Consider the following 22998-nt stretch of genomic DNA (forward strand, 5'->3'; position numbering starts at 1 on the left):
TTTGGGTACTTTCTTCTGGGTAGTGTGGCAAAGAAAGGAAAGAGCACATACCTTTTCTGGAACCAACTTGCTTTGCCAAGCAAAATATCTGAAAAATCATCCTGCTTTTTAAAAGCTCCATCTAGTTTGTACTCCCAAATGCTACTCCTGCAACGGATAATACGGGCAAAATTCCTGTGGATCCTCCCTCACTCTCTGCTCCCTTCTCCTCTTGAGACATCCAGAAAAAGAAAAAATTTAAACTTGTGTTTGTCACCCAGGCTGTTCCCAAGGCAGGAGCATGCAGTGGGATGCGGTGGAATTTCCTGGGTCGCAGGATCCAGCCCTACTGGAGGCAGCTTTACAACACCACGACCCAGTAACAGCTCCTCACAAATTCCATAGATTGGTTTCGATCCTCACCCGAGTGAGTTTCTGTGCCAACTTAGGGCTTTTTCCCAATACATGAAGCAAAGGGGCAGCCCATTTCATGCCAGCGATTACCGTCAGCTGCAAAGTCCACTGAGCTGAACAACCTATTTTTCTCAGCAAAGAAAAATCTACCTCAAGGTTGAACCCAGTGTGAGAGCTGTAACCTGGGATTCGAACCATTAATCCACTGAACCATCCTCTACGCAGAGTACAGCAACGCTGTAATTTTGCTTAAGATGTCCAATAAAAAAAATACTGAATACATACAAGGAGAGTGTTTTAATCTCAATTACTTTTTGGAAGAAATAAATCAAAGTGCTCTGCCCTGCTCAGACCCATAAACATGCCTTATTTTGCTGACAGTGAATTAAAGTCAAAAGGACTTGGCAGAATGCTGAACTAAGCTTGTGTTTTGTAAAATGAGGTCTAATTTTGAAAATGCCTTTATCACACTCCCATTGCTGCTCACAAGCTTTCTAATCATGCCACTCTGGTTCTGAGGATGAACATATACGGCGTTTGCAGAAGCAGAAGTAACTTTGTAAAAAACTGAAAAGGGAAGGATTCTTCCTTCTTTGGAAAATTAAAAGAGTACAAGAGCTTCTTATTGCTTGGCAGAGTCACTCAGAAGTTCGAAAAACTGCTATTAAATTCTGTTCTCTCTCTAGGGTTCAGTCTGCAGCTGGATCTGTGCAGGAACAAGGCACACATTTGTGAAAATCCACTGTTGGAGCAATGAAACTCCACAGTCTTTTCTGGATTTTTCCCAGCACATCTCCAGCTTTTCAGGAACACTTACAGTGTGAAATCTCATCACAGGTATTTTTAGATACTTAATAAATTTGCTTTAGTAGAGAATAAAATTTAAATGACCTCAGTTGACAAATGAAGGCAAAATAACTGACAGACCTAAAAGCTTCTCTGTTATGAAAATAAACTGAAATCCTCCAGATCCTGTAAAGGGGATGACTACTTGAATTTTCAAAATTAAGTAAGAAGCTGATAAAGGGGAAGCTTAAAGCATATTTACCAAACCTGTAAATACCTTAACAGTACAATTAAAAAAATATACTGGACTGGACTCTGAAGAATTCTATCAAACAACAAAACACTATTTGATGTTATTTTTAAAGCAGAGAGCTTTATTTTTCTTTTTTGATAGTAACAAGCACAAATAATTGTATTCAACCAAAAGCGTGAGCTTAATTTCTGATGCTCAGACTACTCTAAAGGGAACTTTTCCCTCAACAATTATTCACAGAATAGGTTTTTCTTTAGAGCCTGGAGTACATCTCTAAAAGAAAATCTCTCTTCATTTTGTACTGACATTATTCACTAAGTCAGCACGTGTTAAACTGCTGATAGCCTGAGTAACTTCCATGTGCACATTGGTGCATTTCACAAAAGGTCAGGGTTGCTTAATTAGCAAGGTACTGAAGTGGTCTTTAAAGTATTTTAAGACTTCTAAGGCCAAACTTTGATGTAAGAAATAATGATTTGCCTGTCCACACTTCTTCAGCCTCTTATTTGGTCAGCAAATTATTCTGTTTTTCATTTAAAATGTTATATTTTTGAAACTATGTTTTTCTAGCTCTTAAAAAGCCCAGGACCAACCAGTGCCAAGCCTGAGTGGTGAAGCTGATGGCTTTAGTACCAAACTCACTCACTGAGGTCCTCCTGCAGGGGATGTGAGCCCTGAAGAGCCAAATCCAGATCATGCCAGATGCTCTGCACTGATGTGCCCGCACTAGAAAGTCACTTACAGGTGTGGGAAGTCACTATGATTGCAGAGTTAATCATAAAATCACACTGCAGCTCAGCTGGCTGGACTATGGCTCACTCCCTACCTATCCGAAATCCTCTCCAGCCCATGCAGGGACTGGGAATATTCCTGTTACATGGAAGATACCTGTACTGGACATAAGAATTAGAGAAAGCACCTGAGCAGCCGTTAGTGCTGGACACAGAGGAGAAGAGAGAGTTTTGGTCTGGGAGGTAAGAGTGGGATCACAGGGCGGCAAGGTAGGGATGCAAGGTTTGGGGAGATGTAACAGAGCTGGTCAGAGGATACAGCTGCTGGCCATGTGAAAAGTGAGGCAGTAAAACTACTCTACTAATCTTTGGGCGACAAGTCCAGAAGGACACTCGCCCCTCGCCACCACACTTGTGGAAGTAACACTGCTATAGGGTAGCCTCCAGCAAGTCAGAGAGATCAGCAACTCTTTTAAAGGAGGGGAGTTTCAGTAGTGTTATCAACAACTGCCAGAAAAGGTCTGAGACGGGGCCATTAGTAAGGACATCTTTTCACAGGAAAAAGTAACGAAAACTTCCCCATTATTTCTTTAAATAAAAGATGCTGAAGTCCCTGTAAGACCCTCAGCAGCACACACATACCTTACTGCCAATGATCGAGCGAACTTCATCGTCCGGTGAGGTGGGGGTCCCAGAAATATCTGGGTTGCTGTTGCTGAGGCTCCGTGAGCGGGTCAGGTTAAGGGTTGCAGGTCGGACAGCTGATCGAGCCATAGTGGCATAATGCACTGATCCTCCTAAGCCACCGGGACCTGCCGTGGGGTATGAAGAACACCCAGTTAAACCAGTCAGTGCCTTGATCCTATGGGGATTTATACCAGCCTGATGCAGCAAACCCTCTGTATAACCAGGAGGTCTGGCCCATAACGAAATCTTCCCTGTGCCTTCCCCTGCCTGGTTCACCAGTGTTTCAACTCTGGTTGGAACTGGATAAAAGTACAAAAGTACAAGTGAATGATACTGGGAACCATGACAGGCCAAGAGGGTACCACATCTGTCTAACCTGCTACAGAAAACAAACCTAAAACCATGATATTTTGCCACAATTTAGACTCATGGTCATGTTATTTAAGATCATCAAACAGTTAAATCTTCTGACATGGCTAACTGTAATTAAACTCCTCTTGTAAATGGTTATACTGGATCACAGAGAAAGTTAATAACAGGGCTTGGCAGGGAATCAGCCATGCAGTGGGAGCTCAGGAGCACCTGCCAGCAAGTAATTTCTGCTTGCTTTTAACGAACTGTGGCTCGAAATAAAATGAAAAAGAGCTACCTGGTGATGGTGAGTTGGGATAGGTATTTGGTAGGCGAAAAATGTAATAAATATAGGAAGCAAGAAGGCTGTTTCTGCCATGCTGGTCCTGGTTCCCATCCAAGTTCTTGTGAAGTCTGTTTATGATTGATGCCATTGCTTCAAAGGACGCTTGGCCCAGGTTAACTGAAAGTAATATGTGAGGAGGCTGTTTTAGACCACAGCAGTACCCATGAGAAAATCCTATACGTGCATTTTGTTGAAGAGCATTACAGCAAGCATTTCTCACGAAAAACGGAAGCTGGTATTTGAACTAGGTCTAATAAACAGCTTGACAGGAAGACAGGTGTTGCAGTGATAAGCTTCCACTCTTATTAATAACAAATCTAATGAATTTAGCTCTGATTTCTGGAATCAGCCCAACTTCAGTCATCAACTGCAACGGTAACAAGATCAAGTCCTTGTTTAATTGATGGATAATGTCCTTTGGATATTTATCATACTTTTCTCAGTTAATTATTTCCTCCATTTAAGCCTTAGCCAAAATATAAACTGTATCAAAAACAATTCCATTCTGATTTCAAAAAAATCTGTTCTAAAAATGAGCACAGACATCTACGCACAGCCTGAGGTAGATATTCTAAACAAACTAGGGATGAAGCAGACAGCGGCTGGAGACTGTATGTCTTAGTTTTTTAAAAACTAGTCATTAATGTTCTCAATGCTCCATACAAACGAAACCAATACAGAACACTTAGAGTGAAGGAGCTTTAAAATACAAAATAAAATTCAAGCAAAATTCTTCCCCAGAAAGACAACCTTTCTAAAATAAACAATTGCTATTCTTCAAGCAGTCCTGACACCTTTATTCCACCATGTCCAAACTCAAGTTTCAAAAAATCCCAACTGCTATTTGAAATTTAAAGAATCTAATTCTGACTTCCACTTGAGAGGTTTTCATAAGATTGTCCAAGGTGACCAGTAAGGTTAAAATTCTTAGTTGTTGAATGTCAGCATGGAGACACCTTAATAGGCTCCAGTGCTAAGAAAATGCTGAGCATTCTACTCATGAAAGTCAGGCGTCTTTCGACACCAAATTACCAGTCATTCTTGGAAACCTTTATTAAATATTGCTCCTGTGTATATCACCACTGATCTGGATGCCAGCATGTTTTATTTTGAAGATACATGGTGTATTAGTGGCACTAAAATAAAGCATAAAAATGGACTTTTTTATTTCTACATAAATATGATAAAATTGGAAGTGTCAAACTTTGAGCTATGTAATTCTCTATAAAACTTAAATAGAATACCTATTTGGCCTGCAATGACAGGAGGTCTTACTACCAGAAGAATCAGTTTGTCAAGCAGGAGATGAAGAAATCGCACTACCGGCTCCAGTTGAGAGGAATTTAAAGCTGAAATGCTGCTCTTCAGTTCATTTTCCAAGTTGTTTTCCATAATTCTCATGTCTCCTATTCGCACAGGGAACATGTGCTCATCCAGAGCATGGACAAGTGCAAAGAACTTGTCAAGATAAGGGTCCTACATACAAGCAAAAAAACCGATAATCAGCAAGAAGCTCCAAAAATAACTCCACTTCCTATGGATTTGTACCTCATGGATGGATTCTGTCCTTCATTCTTCTGTCTGACCATTTAATCTCATAAAATTAGCAGAAATTCATGATCTTTGAAAGCTCTACCCAAATGTCTAATTCAAATGAAACCAGCAGTGTTCAGAAGTTGTCAGGGTAAAACTAGAGGACTGACAGACTGTGTATTCTTACAAAAAACAGACAAAAATGCACTAAAATCATGTTACTATTTACAGCACAAATAAAATACACAAAAACATCAAAATGACATACTGGGAATTAATAAAACAAAAGCTGAAATGGTTAGTCAAAATGACTGTCATCTTTCTTTTCAGTTCAAAGACAGACTGATGAAAAATACATGGGGAAACAAAAGAGGCAGAGGGGAAAAGGAAAAACAAGAAAACATTGTATGCCTGGACTGTACATTAGAGCTGTTGTATTAAACACAACAGTCTGAGGTCTGAAAATACTCTTGACCATTCACCTCTTGTGAATAAAGGCCAAACTGCTCACATTTTTAAGCAGAGCTTCTCAAATATACTCACAGCAGAATGTGGAATAACAGGTCTGCTGGCTCAGAACTGAAAATGAGATCGTAATTTCACTACAAGTGATTATGATATTCTTCACAGTATCAACTTTGACAGCGTTTCAGCTGTCAAAAGACTATCAAACTCTCTTTTTATTGCAATGACTGCTCTTAATATTTACCTGAGTATGGAGGGATGATACAGCAACAACTTCAACGTTGAAAACCCCTTTGTGGTTGTCCACCCACTTCATTCCTGGGAGTGGAACCTGCAGGTTCAAAGAAAAATGAGTGAGGATGTGAAAGAAAGCAGAGCTAAGGCACATCTAACTACAACTGTCATTGTTTTTACATTTTATTGTCAGATCACACCCAGACACCCATACACAAACACACACACCTGTCTAAACTTTGCAGTATTTAAGAAACAAATAATCTAAGAGTTAAAAATACACATGCACATACACTTATATGTACACATGCATTTTCAGTGTGAAGAGCAACTCACCTCTGGAGAAAGCACCGAATAAGCCTGAGGTGGTTTTTCCAACGAAACAGGAAGGCAGAACTGACCAGTCTTTAACCGTCCATTCTGAAGCATCGGTATCCACTTTAAGGAGAAGGAAATAACAAAATAAAACAACAAAAACCACACACATCTTAAGGCTTTTTAGAGCTTTGCAGGCTTAACCGTCAAGTTCTCAAATTTTACAATGGCCTATGAGTTGACAGTGATGCTAAATGAATTGCAAACAAATGCATTATGGATACATCCATTATGGATACAAAACCATGAAGACCGAAAGACACTCACGGTGTATCCAACTGGAGTCTCCAGGGGAGTGTTTTGTTTTTGTTGGCAACTGACGTGGTAGAAAGTAAAAAGCAGGTGGTGGTGATCGGTTAAAGTGGCTGGAAGCTTAATCTTGATTTCCTCATGAAAATCAGGCGACCTGTGCAGAGACCAGATCCTCAGCTGAGTCATCAGTACAAACAACCCCCAGTCTGCAGGACAGGGTTCTCTCCCCAGTACCTCTCTCCACAGTACAGCTACAAAGTCAATCAACACATTAACACCAGATTCAGCGTTCCTTACCCCAGCTGCAATGAAATTATTTCCAATATCAAGTACTTCCAATGTGTAACTAAAATCTAAAAGGCTCCAGCAAACAGAGCATGTGCTAACTTGAGGTTATAACGTAAATCTGCACGACTCCTAACTTGAAGCTGGTACTACAGCATCTGCTGAGCTGGGCTACGTGCTCAGGATCACAGCCCCTGACACAGTGCTCTTGGTTTGTACCAGAGCAAACAAAGGCTCCAGCTCCCAGTCATCACAAAACTCTATGCAGTTGTTGTGCACTAAGCAGAGAGTCATCGTTAAATAATTAACACTGAGACAGAGTCACGGGTGAGCTACTTCACTTTCACACTGGTAAAACCTCCTTTGGGTAGACTCATACTATCCATATGGAGCCATGTCCTTCCACAAGCTGTTGTGTTTTACCTGTTGTGATATACTACAGCTGTGTACGCTTCTTTGGAAAATTCAGGACAGCTAGACTTGCCAAAGATGACCTGCAAAAAAGAAAAACACAACAGAAATCCCACTATAAAACTGTGCCGAGAGTTTGTTCCATAATCCCACCGAGACATTTACAGCTCCATTTGTGAGTCTGTGCATCTCTGCTTGGTACATGCCCCTTCGCTTAAATGCAACGTTTAACTCAGTCACTAAAGTGTTCAAAGGTTTAATAATCCCAGTTAGAAATGAACACAGATACAACCGAAGAACTGATTAATATAACCATGCCTACACAAAGCCAATCAAAGACTTTCCCTGCTATTCCTCATCTGCAGATGGCAAAAATCAGGAAGATCATGAATTCAGAAGAAATCAGGAAAAGAAAGACAGAAAGAAAGCCAGAAAGACCGAATGAACATGAGGAGAATCAGGCTAACAGAACTCAGATAAGGCAAACTAGGGAAAACAGAGAAAATTACTGAGTAAATAAGAATGACTAACCTCTACAGGGGTTTTCATCAGAGCACCTCAAATTGCACTACATAAAGGGCAGTTTTACACATGCTATGAGAACAACCTTGGGGGAAGGTACCTCACACCACCTTCACCAGGTGCTGATCACCTCTGGCCCTGAACACATATAACTATCACCTGTAATTTTTTGGTCACAGAAGCAAAGACACTATTCCAAAGACAGGGTGTCCACTGCAAACACCTCAGGTTCTAATACTAACTACTACATTGTTACTTTACAAACTCTATCTAAATTCACTCTTTGTTCTGAAATATTGTAATTATATACTCCCCTGAACTCGTTATTCTGAACTCTGTTTCAGTGAGGGTTTAACACTGGGATTTTAGAGCTGCAATGTGTACTCTGCCTTATCAGCATGCAGCAAGCACACAGCTCACCGGCATAGCATTGCTGGGGTCCTCTCCATACATGAACTGGACCTTTACAGTGATATTCCGGGCAGATCCTTGGCGGTTGGCGAAGTTAAGGCTCTGAGGATAGACATAAAGAAGATTCCTGCAAGAGACAAAGGCATCAAGTGAGAATCTCCGTGTGAGAATGAGAGGGTTCACACCTTTATTAGTGTTATTATTGAAACCTCTGCGGAAACACTCAAGAGAGTCAAAGGGAAGGGTTTGACATTTTCCATTAGTCAGATGGTTTTCTCTTCACCGCAAGTGCACACCTACACAAGCAACTTGATCATGACCTCTTATTTTAGATATGAAAAACTGTGATTTTTTTAACTGCCATCGTATTTTGAAATAGCTCCTGTTTATAAGGGTATTTGAAAAACACATCTAAAAAATCAACGGTGATGCTACAATCTAAGAAGTTCAAGTAGAAAGAAACATGAAGAGAAAAGCACTGAGAAGTGTCTATTCAACACAGCGTGGTGGTTTCTGTTAAATACCTTCCTTTGGTGGGTTTTTTTTTAAATCTCCTTACATCACGATTACTTCACTTCTCTGAAAACAGATTAAACTAAACGGGTTTCTGTCACTTCAGCAGATATCCAATCTTTGCAATGACTCAGATGCCATGGTGTCTCCAATTCCATGCCTGAATACCACACTCTGGGAAGGATGGGGATCAACTAAAACTCCCAGCTGAGGAGCAAGAGAAGTCATGAGCTTTGCAGAACAGTGGGGATGGCCAGAATGAACCAGGAACATTTAGGTTTGAGGGAATGGCTGGGGGCACAGGTAATGCCAACACTCCCAGGTATTTAAAGAACTCTGCAAAGACTGAAGTAATAAAGCGACTGTCACATCCACAGGGAATATGATAGGATGTAATGGGCTGAAATTGCAGCACGGGAGATTTAGGTTAGATGCAAGGGAAACCGTTCTGAGTGTAAGGCTAGTCAAGCAGTAGAACAAATTGCCTGGAGAGAGTGTGAAATCTCCATTTTTCCATCAGCTTTTGAGGCCAGGCAAGGCAGACGCCTGTTCAGACTGGTTTATAGACAACCTCAACCTTCACAGGGATGGAGGCACATTTTGGAGGCCCCTTCGAGATCCATTCCTCCAAATCTATGGTTACTTTAAACACAACAGTGATGAGATGCAAAATTCTGCAGTATTTCCCATCCTCTTAGCCCTGCTGAGGCCCTGCCAACCAAGTACAAGGTGGATTCACACATCATTAGCAAAATAGTCCACTACGAGCCCCCGCCTGCCCTATGAGCAAGAAATTTATGAAAGTCCCTTGCATGTTCCTATAAACACAAAAAAAGACAACAGACCCTGAATCATTCCCCTCAAAATACTCCATTGCTCAAAGCAATTATACCTTCTTTTGCCCCCAAACAAGTAAAAGTGTATGAATTATTATACGTCTTGAAAAAGTCAGCCTGGAAATACCTTCTCCGTTGCCCACACAGCCCTGCCTGCCAGACCAGCATCATTCCTCTTGGACACCCTAGCTCCTATGGTTCCAACAAGAGGGACCGAGAGGGATGCTCACCACAGGCTACTCAGTAGCCCGGTGGTTAGGTGAGACCTTCCTTGCATTTTGCCCAAAAACTGAAGCAACCAATCCTGTACCAAGCCCTGGGTTGTAAGGCAGGACGTAAAAGAGGTTCCCTTCCCCTCCAGGAACTATGCAGTGAATCTGAACGCAATTTGTAAGCAGTTTCTAACTGTTCTTTGTCCCAGAGAGACAGCAGATGGGCACAGGAAACTGCAGTGACGAGCACAGCAGGACAGCATTTTAAGCATAATACAGCAGCCACTAAAAGTGCTGGAAACAGTAGACTGAGAACAAAAATAAGCTTTTTTTAATTGTTGGGAGAGCAGTGATTTGGTTGCTCCATGAAGGTACCTGGTGCCTTTCTAGATGCCATGGGTACCCAAAACACCTGCACTGGGCTAGCAGTGCATCACTCCTCTGGAGAACCAGATGGAAACACAGTGGGCTGCCCTAAGCTGTCTGAAATTGCCCTTGATGTCAACATTCTGGTAAATGAACGCCATCTGAGGACTCTACACAGCCAGGTACCTGTCTATATGGACACAGGTGAATGTTGCTCCTAAGGACCCCTCCAAGAGCCTCTGAAGAAAGCTGGACCTTCTCAAGGTCAGCGCCTCTACAGAGCAGCCCAGCCGTACAGCTCCACAAGGCTGCACGGGGCAGCGCTATGAAGCCAGGCTCTTTTTCACCCCTCCAGGCAGAGGAATATGCTTAGCTGGCACCCGGGAATTTCTTCCCTTTCAAGTCCTTCATGGTGAATTAAGTTTTTGAATCCCATCCCCATTGGTCGCTTTGTCTAATCAAGGCTCTCTTAGTATTTCAGAGGGGCCCTGTGCCATTTTTGTGACTCCACTAAATTACCTTGTTCTGGCATGAATACATTTGCTCCTTGATGTTCTTTTTAAAATGAAAATGGATATGAAAATTTACTCTAAAATGTACATAGCTCATAAAACTTTTATTAAGTATTATTAGTGCTTAAGAGAAGGATTTAATGTATTTGCGAAGCCAGGCTACAGGATCCCTATATTAAAGGCAGTATTATGCTTAGGACTGATTTATGCTGAATAGCAGAGATGAGCCTAAACCAAGCTTGCAGTTCTCCTACCACCTCTTCTGCTGGGGCCTGGTCCACTGGGAGCAAAGGGGACATTTGATCAATTTGATGTCACTCTAGAAAGAGTTCACATGCACAGACCCCGCTGTAAGACAGGGGAGGGCTGGACACTTTCTTCTGTCCAGGCATCTTCCTTTAGTGGAAAACTTATACACAGAGCGGGGAAAAAACTCCCCCATTTCCACATCACAATGTGACCTCAAATGCAAAATCCTATTTTACCTACACTACGCAGGTAAAAGCCGCAGATCCTCCTATCTGCCATAAGCACAGCTACAGCACCCGTGGAAAGGCGACTGATGACCTTAAAGGTCTTTTCCAACCAAAACCATTCTATGAAAGAGACTCACAGCTGAAAAACCAGGAGGAACGTTATAAATCTCCTGAAGGAATCTGTGCCCCTGTCCAACAGCCACTGTGGGAGAATGACTTCTTGGTTTCGCTCTTTCATTTAATTCATTACATCTCAAGTTCTTATCTTCTGTGTGTGCCCAAATACCTGGTCTCAGAACATGTCATAGGACACCAGAGGTGCAGTGAAATGAGACTTCTGTGCAAAGCGATGTAGGAGATGCCTCACTGCATGGGTGAGACGATGGACATCAAAGCTGCTGAAGGGATAAAGAGGGGTTGATCGTGAAAACATCACTGCACCACCAGCAACCACGCTAGGAAATACACTGATTAAACAAAAGAACCTCTAGTCCTTGTGCTTCCAGGAAACAGCTACTTTTTGATGATATAATTCACTGATTTCTATCAATAAAAGTTTCAGCCAGAAGCTCTAAACCCCAGGACTTGTGTCTGGAGCTTTTAGTACAATGCTATGCAAAACATATGCAAAGTTTATACCATTACCTCAAACAGATCTCAGAAGTACTTTTACCTCCATAAAATGAACTGCTAAAGTGCAAAAGCTTCCCAAGCCATGGAAATAATGGCACTAGGAACTCCTCTAAATATTTATATAATGTGATTACAGCCATTTTGCAAAATCCTTCATAAAGGTATTAAAACATTAAGAGCTGATCCTAATTCTTAGAGGGAATGTCTAACTATTATGAAAATTTTCCTTTTCAGTAAAACCCAGAGACCTTTTTCTTTGCTTTATTCCTACTATAAAAATCATTTCAAGCCCATTTAACAAGGGTCACTCAGGTGCACGAAAGATCTTCAAGATCATGTTTGTTATATACATCTTTTCCTGACTGGACTAACAGCTCTCAGAGGCAAGGTTCCCTCTTAGGGTTTTTACAGTCCCTGAATCTTGTGATTTAATCATACCAAAAGGTTTTCTCCCCTCTGCTTTCTTGTGTCCCGCTTTTCTTACAGACTCTGTGACTGCTGTGACACCTACGGGTGCAGTCCCTAATTGTGTAGTGACCTTATCACTGCTTGACATTATTGCCACTGGCATTAATATGGAAATGTGCTTGGCAGCCACTCCTGGCTTTTAATATTTGATATCAGAGCATTTTGACTGCCTTTCCCAGCTGGAAACCAAACCTTTCTAAAGGGTAGCGTCACGTCTGAGCAGCCTCATCTCCACTTGCTTGGTCACTGCTATTTCTTGAGTAACTTCCTAAGTTTTTCTAAAGACTAAGCCAAAAATAAAGATCTTTGGGGTGATGGGGTTAGGAAGAATTCAACACTATTTAAAACCAAACTGAGAAAGTCTTATCGTAACAAATAGCTAAAACAACAGAAAATGATCCATTTGAAACCCTGTAAAAACAAAGTCACTCAATACTCTATGTTTATTTTTTTTAAAATTTGTAACCAGTTCTTCAAGTTTTGCAGCCCAAAATCCCTGTGTCAGATGCCAGAGGCTGGACTTTGTTCCCTGTTACAGAGCGGTGTCAGGCCCAGATAAAAACCACACCTGAACTGCATCTGCACAAGCAAAACTCCAATGAGTTGCCCAGCAGAAAACAGAAATCCTTCAAAAGCACATGCTTAGCTCACTTTTTTAAGCACTGGAAGTGTTTAATAGGGTTATCAGGTACGATGTTTCTTGGTCTACCATTCAAAGCAAAAACTATCAAATGTTTCATGGTTAAGGTGCTAAGAACCCTAACAACTTCCCACAAAGGTACAATATGAGTGCCACAAGTGCTGTCCACATCCTGCATGTGAATGGAGAGCTTACCTGCACATTACCACCCCTTCATCACACAGGAAGTTCAACGTATGAGGTAATAACTTCATTTTAAATATATTTTTTCTATTGATGCTTCATATCACACATGCTTATGTACATGAACAGCAAGAACACAAAGTCCAGGGGAAGAATTACTAAACAGAAAAGAATCTAGCAAACACCTGAAAACCTTCCACAGTACAGACTGTATTATGCATGGAGTGATTTCTTGGACTGCTATGATTCCAGAAAGAAAAATACCTTTCATTCATACTGCAATACGACTCGAAAAACATATATGCTTCTGTGCAGAGACCCACAGCAGAAAAGGACATTTATTTCAGAGTACTTGCAGAGTCGCTTTATGCAGTGTGAATCCTAAACAGTGAGAAGAATGGTAAAGTGAGAAATGCAAGCGAGGTATTATTTATTTCACCCACCTCTGGAAAGCAGCTCTTAAAAAATAAGTTCTATATGGTGTAAATTACTGCACAAACCTTAACACAGTAGAATCACATCCAGGCAATCTCTGCACCTAATTCCCTCTTTCTCACTTAATCTGCACTAGATGACAAGTAAATCCACTGCAGCACCATGAGTTACACCAGGAAATGGTACCAGAGGAGAATCAAGTTGTGTGAATCATCTGGGAATATTCTGCCCTTCCATAGCCTACCCAGGAGCTGCGCAACCCGAAATACAGCGTCCAGTGCTTTTCAGCACGGTAAACCCTTTGATACTCCTGAGGCAATGAAAGGAATCGGACAACACAAACCAGAAGCAATTTAGGCTCTTATCATGACCCAAAATTAATCAATTAAAAAGTGTTGTGTGAAAAACACGCTGTCATCAATAACATTCTAAAACAGAAGGGCTGGCAGATGGAAAAGTTCAGTTTAATCAGCAATGTGCCCGTTTCTCAGTTTTATCTTCCCAGGTATCAACCTACATTCAAGAGGGGTTACATTCGTTCAGTTACACACAGTTTAATGATCAACTCGTTGCTCTGCCTCTTCCAAAATGAAGAGGAGTATAAATAGATCAAACTCTTCTTCTTCTTTCAACAGTCACACAGCAAAAACGGTTAGGAGGAAAAGTCTCTGCACCCTGAACAACCAAAAGAGTATCAGGAGCGGAAAACATGAAAATAATTCTAATTTTTCTATTCATTGCCCCCCTTGCTCTTTCAGCTAGAGCTGAGAAGGATTATTCCTCCTTTGATTCTGCTGCATCTCCTGAGACGAAGTCAAGATTTGCCATGTTAGACGACGTACGAATCTTAGCCAATGGACTCCTCCAGCTGGGGCATGGTCTTAAAGACTTTGTCCATAAGACAAAGGGGCAGATGAACGACATCTTTCAAAAACTTTACATTTTTGACAGGTCCTTTTATGAGCTCTCGCTGCAAACCAGCGAAATCAAAGAAGAAGAAGAGCAGCTCAGACAAACAACAGCCAGACTGCAAATCCACAACGAGGAGATAAAGAATCTCTCACAGGAGATGAATTCGAAGATCGACGACCTCATACAAAACAAAATCCAGCTGCAAGAGCAAGTATGGGGCCTGGAAGACAAAGTCACCAAACTGGCCACTATCCAGCCTTCCATGCAAGAGACAAAGGAAATTTCTTCACTCAAAGTAAGTAGACTTGTGAAAGCCCCTGACACACGAGCCAAAGTAAACTGTAATGCTATTATCGGTAGTTATGCAATAGAAACTCCTGTCTTCCCTTTGTCTTCACTGCAGTAGTGCTGTGTATTTTAAGAAATAAATCACTGTATTAATCTTAAAAGAATCAGTGCCTTAATCTGACATATTGTTTGTTTTGTAATAAAATTCCCCAGGAAAATCAGTGAAAAAATCCAGACTTTATAAGGCCCTCTATCTCCCTCAGTATTTTTTTGCAAATCACTTCTCAGAAATAACAATAATGATTAAAAAATTGGCAATTGGAAAAGTGATGTGACTACCAAAAGCCCGTAGGTTTGTATGCCATCTGCTCATTACAAATCAATGCATTAGGAATTGCCTGCTCAGTATAAACCCAGGAAGTTTAAACCTTTAAAAAGGGTTTTAAAAATGTTTTAAAAATACATATTACCCATATGACCTCCAGGACCAAAGAACCTTGCAAGTTCATATCAGCACATGCAAGTATTTAAGTGGGTATAAGGTTTCCTGTGCTAGAGGAAGTATTAACTGTATTCTGCAGCAGCATGATAGGACTAAGCTACTTGTGTGAGAAAACACTGGATATTTGTTTCAAAGCAGAAAGATGAATCCAGATCTCCCAAATCCCAAGCTAATAATACCCTAAATCCTGGGAATTGTTCCCTTTTTTGATTGATGCCATACATTTAGTTTGAATCAAGGGCCAACTTCACAGAACGTCATTGTTGTGGACATGAAAATGGAAGGAAAAAACCCACAACAAAAGGCTGTGAAAATCTGCTGCTGATTCTAACCACAATCTCCCTCCCTCCCTGTCCTCAGGCTTTCGTGGAGGAGCAGGACAACCACATCAAGCAGCTTCTGAGAACTGTAGAGGAGCAGCACGTGCAGCTCGACAGACAGCACAACCAAATAATGGAGCTGGAGGACAAGGTACAGGAACCACCGCTATTTCTCTTTTCGGAATTTGTCATCTCTCTCAACACTGACAGAGTCAATGGCCCAACGATCCACTTGGGTCAGCCACCTCCCCTGTTCACACTTTGAGGGTGTAGAGGAGGGTATACTAATTTTTTTTCTTTTATTACCTGTCATGTTATTTTCTTCCATTGGTCTCCAAATATCATTACTTTCCATTTCTTCTTTTCCAATATTCAGCCCAGCAGGGAGCCATGTTCTGCACTTCACCACGTGTCACTGTAACTCTGGCTATCACTGACATGCTCATATTTAATTTATTCCTAAGAGGAGGCTATAGAAGGAAAATGCATTTCAGCCTCAGGAACTGAGGGTTCTGTGCTCTTTAGATGTTGGTATTATTTGTCTAAGTGATGTCACCTAAGGAAATAAGTTAAATCTGTTTGCCCATTAAGGTGCACCTCGTGAGAATGGGTCATTTACTCACCTCATGAATCCTACCTTGTTTGAGCCGGCACAGCCAACATTCATTCCACTGAAATCAACCAGTGTGGTTCTAAAGTTATTTTTATGTTGTAAATTGGGTATTCTAAAGGATTACATTCACAAGAAAAATTATTCTCTGCACGACATTGTTCAGCTTGATACATGACTCTCCTCATTTCAGAGCCGTGGGCAATTAACAGTCTGTAATTACGGTTCTTTCAGCTCAACCACATCGAGCTCCAGGAGCTGGCAGAGAACTCCTTCACGGGGGAGCAAATTGAACCAGAGCCCATCCCCTTTCCTGTGCGCAATGCCACGGCTGTAACGTACGGACCTGACGGTGAGGCCTTACCTCTTATACCACACAACACATCGCAGTCACAGCATCTGCTGTCAAAGTTTGCATAGGTTTTTAATAGTCAAAGACTAAAAGCGTAAGATAAAAGACTTTGTATGTTATATACAGTGCTGTGGGAAGAAGCCAGATTTCCTGCTTTGGAAAATGTCATCATCTGTTTAGCCCCACTACACGTGTACTTGTTTCTGGGGTGACATACAGACACCATGTCCAGTAATCCTGTCCCCAGCCTTCAGCCTCCATTCACCCCTTGTAAACATGTGCTGTGACCATCCTTTTACTGGCACGTCTGGCACTGCCAATGCCTATCTAAGAGAGTATGAACACTGAACTAATTTATTTCATGCTGGCTAATTACATTATATAATTATTATATATTATTTGGAAGAGCTTTCTTCAAAGTTGAGAGGCATTTTCCAACTGCGGCAATGGGAACATGGCAACTGGGAACATTCCAAGGGCTAGGAAAGTCCTTTTGCCATAGTCTTAGGCCTTACAAACTTCTCAAAATTACCTAAATTGAAACCTTGCCTAACTTAAAAAATACAGGTGGTCCAACCTATGTACAACTTGGCAGCTGCACTACCAAGCCCAAAGCAGTTTGTCCATTCTATGTCATGTATTGTAAAATAAAATCACCAAAAAGATTGTTCTGTTTTTTGTTTAGGGTCCATTCCATATAGAAATTCAAGTTACAAAGCTGGATTAGAACTTACCCTATCCAAAACAGGACTTTTAAGTGTCTGCTCTTTGTTTCCCTAGGTGCCGCTACTGACTGCACTGTGCTTTATAACAGCGGCCTGCGGTCCAGTGGTGTTTACACCATTAAGCCCAACGGCTTGGAAGCTTTCAATGTCTATTGTGAAATGAAATTTGGTAAGACAAGTCTACTTTTCACATAAGTAGACTCCTATAACCCAAAAAACTGTCTCACCTCAAAGTAGACAAAAACTTATAACGATTTACATATCCTCTTGACTTCTCTTACTGGCCTGTCTGTGCTGTGAACTCAGCTTTCCAATATCCTGAAGTCTCCTTAAAGTTGCTTTCATTCTTTACTCACCTCTTGTTTATACCAAGGAAAGAACTTCTAATAACGCGACAGACATTAAGTATATAGATAAAACAAGTCCCTTTAGCTCTAGATAATGAAAATGGCAATTATAAATGTCATTCTATTGCATGTTCTGCATGGGTACTTTGCCATGGCTGCCCAGTGAGCCCAGGACGGCGCTAATGCAACCATGGCAGGGCCATGTCATTTGTTCGGATGTGTAAACAGAGCGGCACGGGGTGACCCTGTGCAAAAACCTCCTTTGCTGACATTTGCTGAAACTGATTAAATGAGGGTGTCATGACCTGGTCAGGAGAAAGACCCCACTGCAGCTCTTGTGTGGACACAACCTCCAACACTTCATGTGGAGTTGTGTTCCCAGCAGTCAAGTGCTATCAGTAGAGGAAGTCTGATAATCTGATCAAATGTCCGCAATATTTCATATCTCCTTTTATAATTTTCTCTATGTTAGTGCTTCTCAGCCCTCATAAACAAATGAAACTCAGTTAAGACAGCTTAACCAAACAAGTGAGCTGAGTGACCCCAAATGTGGCACAGGACACTCCAAAAGCCCTGCGTTCTGCTGAGGTGTGCTCACTAAAGTTCCTCTGATTAAGGTTTAGGCTCATTCTACCTCCAAATTGGAGCACCCAAGAGCACACTCATGGACAGTTAATAAGGCCAAGGCCAAGATGAGTAGAGCATCTGCTCTCTGTACAGCCCAGAGGCTTTATAGCTCAGAACACGTGCACTCACGTCTGCAGGAAAATGAAGAGCAGGTGGGATTCGTATGGAGCTGCCTTCAATGCAAGCCCATTTTTTAATTCACTTGCACAGGGGCAGGCACAGTGGGTCAGGCTGCAGGGTCAGCAGCTGATGGTCTTAGTTATTTTCCATCTTCTCCCTAAGGCTTCAAACACTTAAGTCAGGCTTGAGACTTACTTCCTCTTCACATTCGCAGGCAGCTCCTGGACCGTAATCCAGAAGAGAGTGGATGGATCACTGGATTTCAACCAAACCTGGGACGCCTATGAGAACGGTTTTGGTGACCTCAATGGTAAAAATGCCTTTTTCGTGTCTTGTCTTTGTATCAGTTGATTTGAGAAGCTGAATCTTTTTACTGAAAGGTTTCCACACAAAAGCAGACAAAACTTGCAATCAAAACTGAGTAGCTTTCCTAATCAGGGGAGCACCAGAAACTGCTTACCAGAAAACGTAACTCAGTAAAACTCTCAAAGGCACATCTTCCAGTGTGTGTTTAGAAACTTCTGCTGAATCAAGGCCAAAACGCTTTAAATGCTATTTTAATTATTAAGATTTTATTATTCATAAAAGCACCCCCCAAGCCTTTAAAATGTACACAAATGCAAAACCTCACCAAGTTGCTGTCACGACTTTCTCTCAAGCCTTCTGCCATCCCGTTTCCCTTAAAACCGCCACACCAATTTCTCCAACCTCAAGAGATCCCAAGGCTGCATGCACTCCCCTACACAAACACCCCTGGCTTCCTTGCACAGTGGCCAATCCCCTCCATGGCTGGATAGGGTGAGGAAACACCCACGTTCCCCTGTTAATTATCAACTCCAAAGAATCTGCAGCACCAAGTGCTTCCCTACAGCCTCTCCATCCAGAATTTTTCCTATTTTTCTCGTACAGTGAGATGGCTCCACTTTTGTTTAGAAGATATTTTGACTTTCTAGGATGGTGTCACTCTCAGCTATGTCCTACTCAGTCCTGTGCTGCGTACTCCAAGGTGATAACACCTAACAGGCTACTGCTCCTTACCTCTAAATTGTGGGAGGATTTTACTCAACCACCTCATCTCCTACTGATTTAAATGCCACCTGCATGTATGGCACTCACATTCAGCTGCTGCTATTTCGACATGTGGCAATTACCCGACACCAGCAGTACTGATAATGAGCTACTTGATTAATATAATTTATGTAACAATTAAACTAATTATCAAGAATTCTAGCAAAAGAAAAATGCTCAAGTTAAATTCACTTTTCGAATTCGCGAGGGTATCGAAACCTCAGTTCAGTTCTGCAGCTCTTCCCTTAAAAAATACAACAACTGCAATTAGGTTTTATGTATGTCATTTGCTTCACTTGTCACACAGCTCCAATTATGCATGTTTTATATGTCTTAAACTCCCTCTCAGAGTTTCACAAGAGGTGGGAAAGTTAAGAGAGAAGCTCCAGTTCATTTATATCTCTTGCTTTTATTGATCACTGGTGTGCAATTAAGAAGAGGTAAACAAAAAAAATGTAGCGGGAGACCTCTGGAAAGATCAACAGTCCCCAAGACTCATATTATTGATTTAATTAAAGCAATGAATAAATTCTTTTAAATACTGTATTTTCACAGATATTACCCGCAGGTTATCCGTAAAAACAAATTCAATAGCAATGTGTGCGATATGGGATTTTGGGGAAAGTTTATCACATAACCCCTTCCCCACTAACTCTCTGCCTGGTGACTTCTGTCCCCTCATCCTCACCTCTGACATCTCTCGATCCTGACATTGAGCAGCTTATCTGAACACATCTGTTCAAATACTGGTATTTTAAAGGTGAAGGAGCTATGTGAGCTATGGGTTAGAGATCTGAAAAACACGGTCAGTGCGTTCACGCCTAGTTCCACATGAACACCATCTATTTTTGGCTTTGCAGAGGAATTCTGGCTAGGCCTGAACAAGACCTATTCCATCACCAAACAAGGGGACTACGTCTTACGGATCGAGCTGCAAGACTGGAAAGATAATAAACGTTACGTCGAGTACGCATTCAGCTTGGGAGGCCCGGAAACAGATTACACTCTCCAGCTTTCACGCATGTCCGGGAGCATCCCCAACGCCCTGCCCGAGCAGACAGAACTGCGGTTCACCACTGCAGACCACGATGCGGATGTAATAAATGACTTCAACTGTCCAGAAAACTACCTAGGTATCAGTACGCCGGGTATATCAACACGGGAGTCTCTTTGTTCCATGGCCGTATGCTTTAGTGGGTCGTTACTGGTATTAGCCTGGCTTTAGATACAGCCAGAGACGGTAGCAACATGTTTCTGCTTGCAGGAAAGGGCAGAAGATGTTTTTTGTTGGCAGATAGCAGGGTCCTACAACAACGAGGCATCACTTTTCTATTTTATAGACAGGTAAAACTAAAGCATAGCGAGGCTGTGCGAATGACCGACATCAGAAACAGGACAAGTAGTACAGGTTGAAATAAAACCCCAGGATGTGATTCTGGGCTATGGAGTAAAGGGCAGTTCCTCCTTTGATGTCTGTCCCAGCGTGGCAGCTCTAGGTCAGATTGTTTAATCCATCCTTGGGAAAAAAAAACAGGGCAAACTGACTCTTAAATCCATTGACTACAAACCAGAGTTTAAAATGATGGTGAGTTTCCATTCAAAGGGATATTTTAGCTATTTGTCAAATATACACAATATAATCACTCTCAAAAGAGCAAGAGAGATGTGAGGCTGAAGACTTATTTCTCCTTGAAGATAATTTTGTTAAAGGGTTCCTAATTCTTTGATTTTATGAAGCTTTTTATGTTTTGTCAGTTTATAGCAAAAAGCAAACAACTGAAAAAGCAACTAATGATCAAACCACAGGATGCAGAATTGCCCCCCAGACACCTGCTTCATGCACGAAACATGCTGTACGTCATTCTAGGCTTGAAAACTGTTAATGTCTGAAACAATGCCGCGAGCGTTACTCGGCTCTAGTGACCATAAAGCAGATGGCAAATGACTTCCAAAGTGCCAAACTTTCATTTTTAGCAGAGAGGCACTGCTAGTCCTTTGCTAGCAGAACTGGGCTTAAAATTTAAGCTCATAGTTAAGGACAAGAGCTAAAGAAATAAAAGAATTTGTTTACTTAAGGCTCTTTGGCTTCCTGTAGATGCAGGGAATTAACTATTTGTAGCTGAGAAAAACATCAGCAAATCAGAAAGTCATTTGTAGAGGGTCATGAGAAACACAGCAGTGTCGAGACAACTCTGTAAGTGTCCCAATTCAATTTGTGTGTGCGGTTTTCTATGCATCACTACTTTTATGGGGATCAGACAATAACAGGGAGCACAACATCTTGGTATTGGCCCTCAAATTGTGGATATACGTGCAAGCACCATTTCATTTGGGTATACTGTGTAATTGTCACTTTTGCTGGAACTGGCCTAAAGATTTACGTTGCAAACAGAGCTGTCTACTCAGCAACTGAGCACAGGACGTTAGGGTACAACTGGCAGTAACTGACATGACAACATTTTTCCCTAGGAGGCTGGTGGCACAGTGAATGTGAGGAAACCAATCTCAACGGGAAATACGTCACGCCAAGGTCAAGAGGAAGACTAGACAGAAGAAAAGGTTTGTACTGGAAGCCTAAGAAAGGAAGATACTACTTGCTCAAGTCAACCAAAATAATGATTCACCCAACGGATTTAAAAAGTTTTGACTGAATGCTCAACCCGATGCATTTTAATTCAGAACACCCACACTGAACATTACCACATCCAAGAAGTTCATGTTATGTTTAATAACAGATGCACGTCTAAATCCATACACTCTCTGGTGTATTCTGCAATGACATAAACCCCGAGGCATTTGCAATGCTCTTACAGTACGTTTGGTGAGTACTGCCATTCCCCTAGCCCCAGTGCCAATGTGCTGTAACTTTCGTGGAGATTTCACCTCTAAAAAACTCTGATGCGCAGAAATTGAGCGCCTATTCATGTGTCAGATAACACTGCTTGGTTTTCAGCTTGTTGCATTTGTTTCGGGGTTGTGTAGTAAGGAAAACAAAAGAAGTGTTTCAGTAAACACAGGGCTGGCAAAATGGTACAGAAGACATTTAGGTACTAATCTATAGGGGAAAAAAGACATTTTGTTTTGTAAAGTAACTACTTTGAAGTTTGGTTCATGTTATTGTTGGGGAGTGTTTCTATGAGCAAATGAAAAACAGGCAATTCCCCATTCTAGGGTTCTGTGTCTTTTCAGATAGATTTTCAGCAGAGCAGGTCAGGCCAGCCCTTGCTGAAGCACTGTACTCGTGCAGCGACAGAGGTGTACACACACATCAAATAAACCACAGCACAGACCTCATCTTTTAGATAATCACACCCTGTAGAATAACTTAAGAACTACGCTTTCTTACTGAATTTAAGAGCTAAGCTTCAAAGCCTACTGAAAAAAAGAAGAGATCTTTTCTTCTCATTTGAAATGGATTCAAGGCCATCCCTTTGCGACCTTTTACACCTAAGGAATTAAATGAAGGACCAAGCGAGCACACGACAAAACACCTTTCTGAGAGAGAACGGTTGCCTGCAGGGCCAACTCCAATGGACTCAGTGCTACCAACCCACAAACACTGTAGGTACGACCTATGTGACAGTTGGGTCCTGTTCCTGAGAACGCATTCGCTTTTGTTTAACTTGAGCTGCAGAATACTGTAAGGCAGAAGGACTACTGACATGCTTGGGGATGGCCAACCGTGGCCGTGTTGACTGACAAAGACCCCAATTCTGCAGTTACATTGAGTCATATTGACTTGTATACCTTACCTAACCCTTGTACAGGACGGATTTTGTATCTCCACATTTGCAACCATACAGAAAATGGGTTTTAAT

The 22998-nt window shown here is 41.6% G+C and overlaps 2 protein-coding genes across 2 annotated transcripts in view; one reads left to right on the top strand and one right to left on the bottom strand.

Annotated features, from left to right (window-relative positions):
- The window catches only part of LOC104540168 (dedicator of cytokinesis protein 7), a gene marked incomplete at both ends in the record, with an annotated part of 66635 nt that overhangs the window by 26821 nt on the left and 16816 nt on the right, over positions 1 to 22998 (bottom strand). The window contains 8 exons of the mRNA XM_010183905.1: positions 2806 to 2975; positions 3500 to 3664; positions 4792 to 5023; positions 5790 to 5876; positions 6116 to 6217; positions 6422 to 6560; positions 7115 to 7185; positions 8045 to 8162. Of these exons, the coding sequence (XP_010182207.1) occupies positions 2806 to 2975; positions 3500 to 3664; positions 4792 to 5023; positions 5790 to 5876; positions 6116 to 6217; positions 6422 to 6560; positions 7115 to 7185; positions 8045 to 8162 (1084 nt within the window). The remainder of the gene's footprint in view (positions 1 to 2805; positions 2976 to 3499; positions 3665 to 4791; positions 5024 to 5789; positions 5877 to 6115; positions 6218 to 6421; positions 6561 to 7114; positions 7186 to 8044; positions 8163 to 22998) is intronic.
- On the top strand, positions 13952 to 21877 carry ANGPTL3 (angiopoietin-like 3). The gene is made up of 7 exons (XM_010183904.1): positions 13952 to 14516; positions 15372 to 15482; positions 16176 to 16293; positions 17074 to 17187; positions 18327 to 18422; positions 20041 to 20313; positions 21650 to 21877. The coding sequence occupies exons 1-7, from the start codon at positions 14019 to 14021 to the stop codon at positions 21829 to 21831; spliced, it is 1392 nt and encodes a 463-aa protein (XP_010182206.1). The 5' UTR covers positions 13952 to 14018; the 3' UTR covers positions 21832 to 21877.

Source organism: Mesitornis unicolor, unplaced genomic scaffold, assembly GCF_000695765.1.
Source record: "Mesitornis unicolor isolate BGI_N332 unplaced genomic scaffold, ASM69576v1 scaffold38964, whole genome shotgun sequence".
Taxonomy (NCBI): domain Eukaryota; kingdom Metazoa; phylum Chordata; class Aves; order Mesitornithiformes; family Mesitornithidae; genus Mesitornis; species Mesitornis unicolor.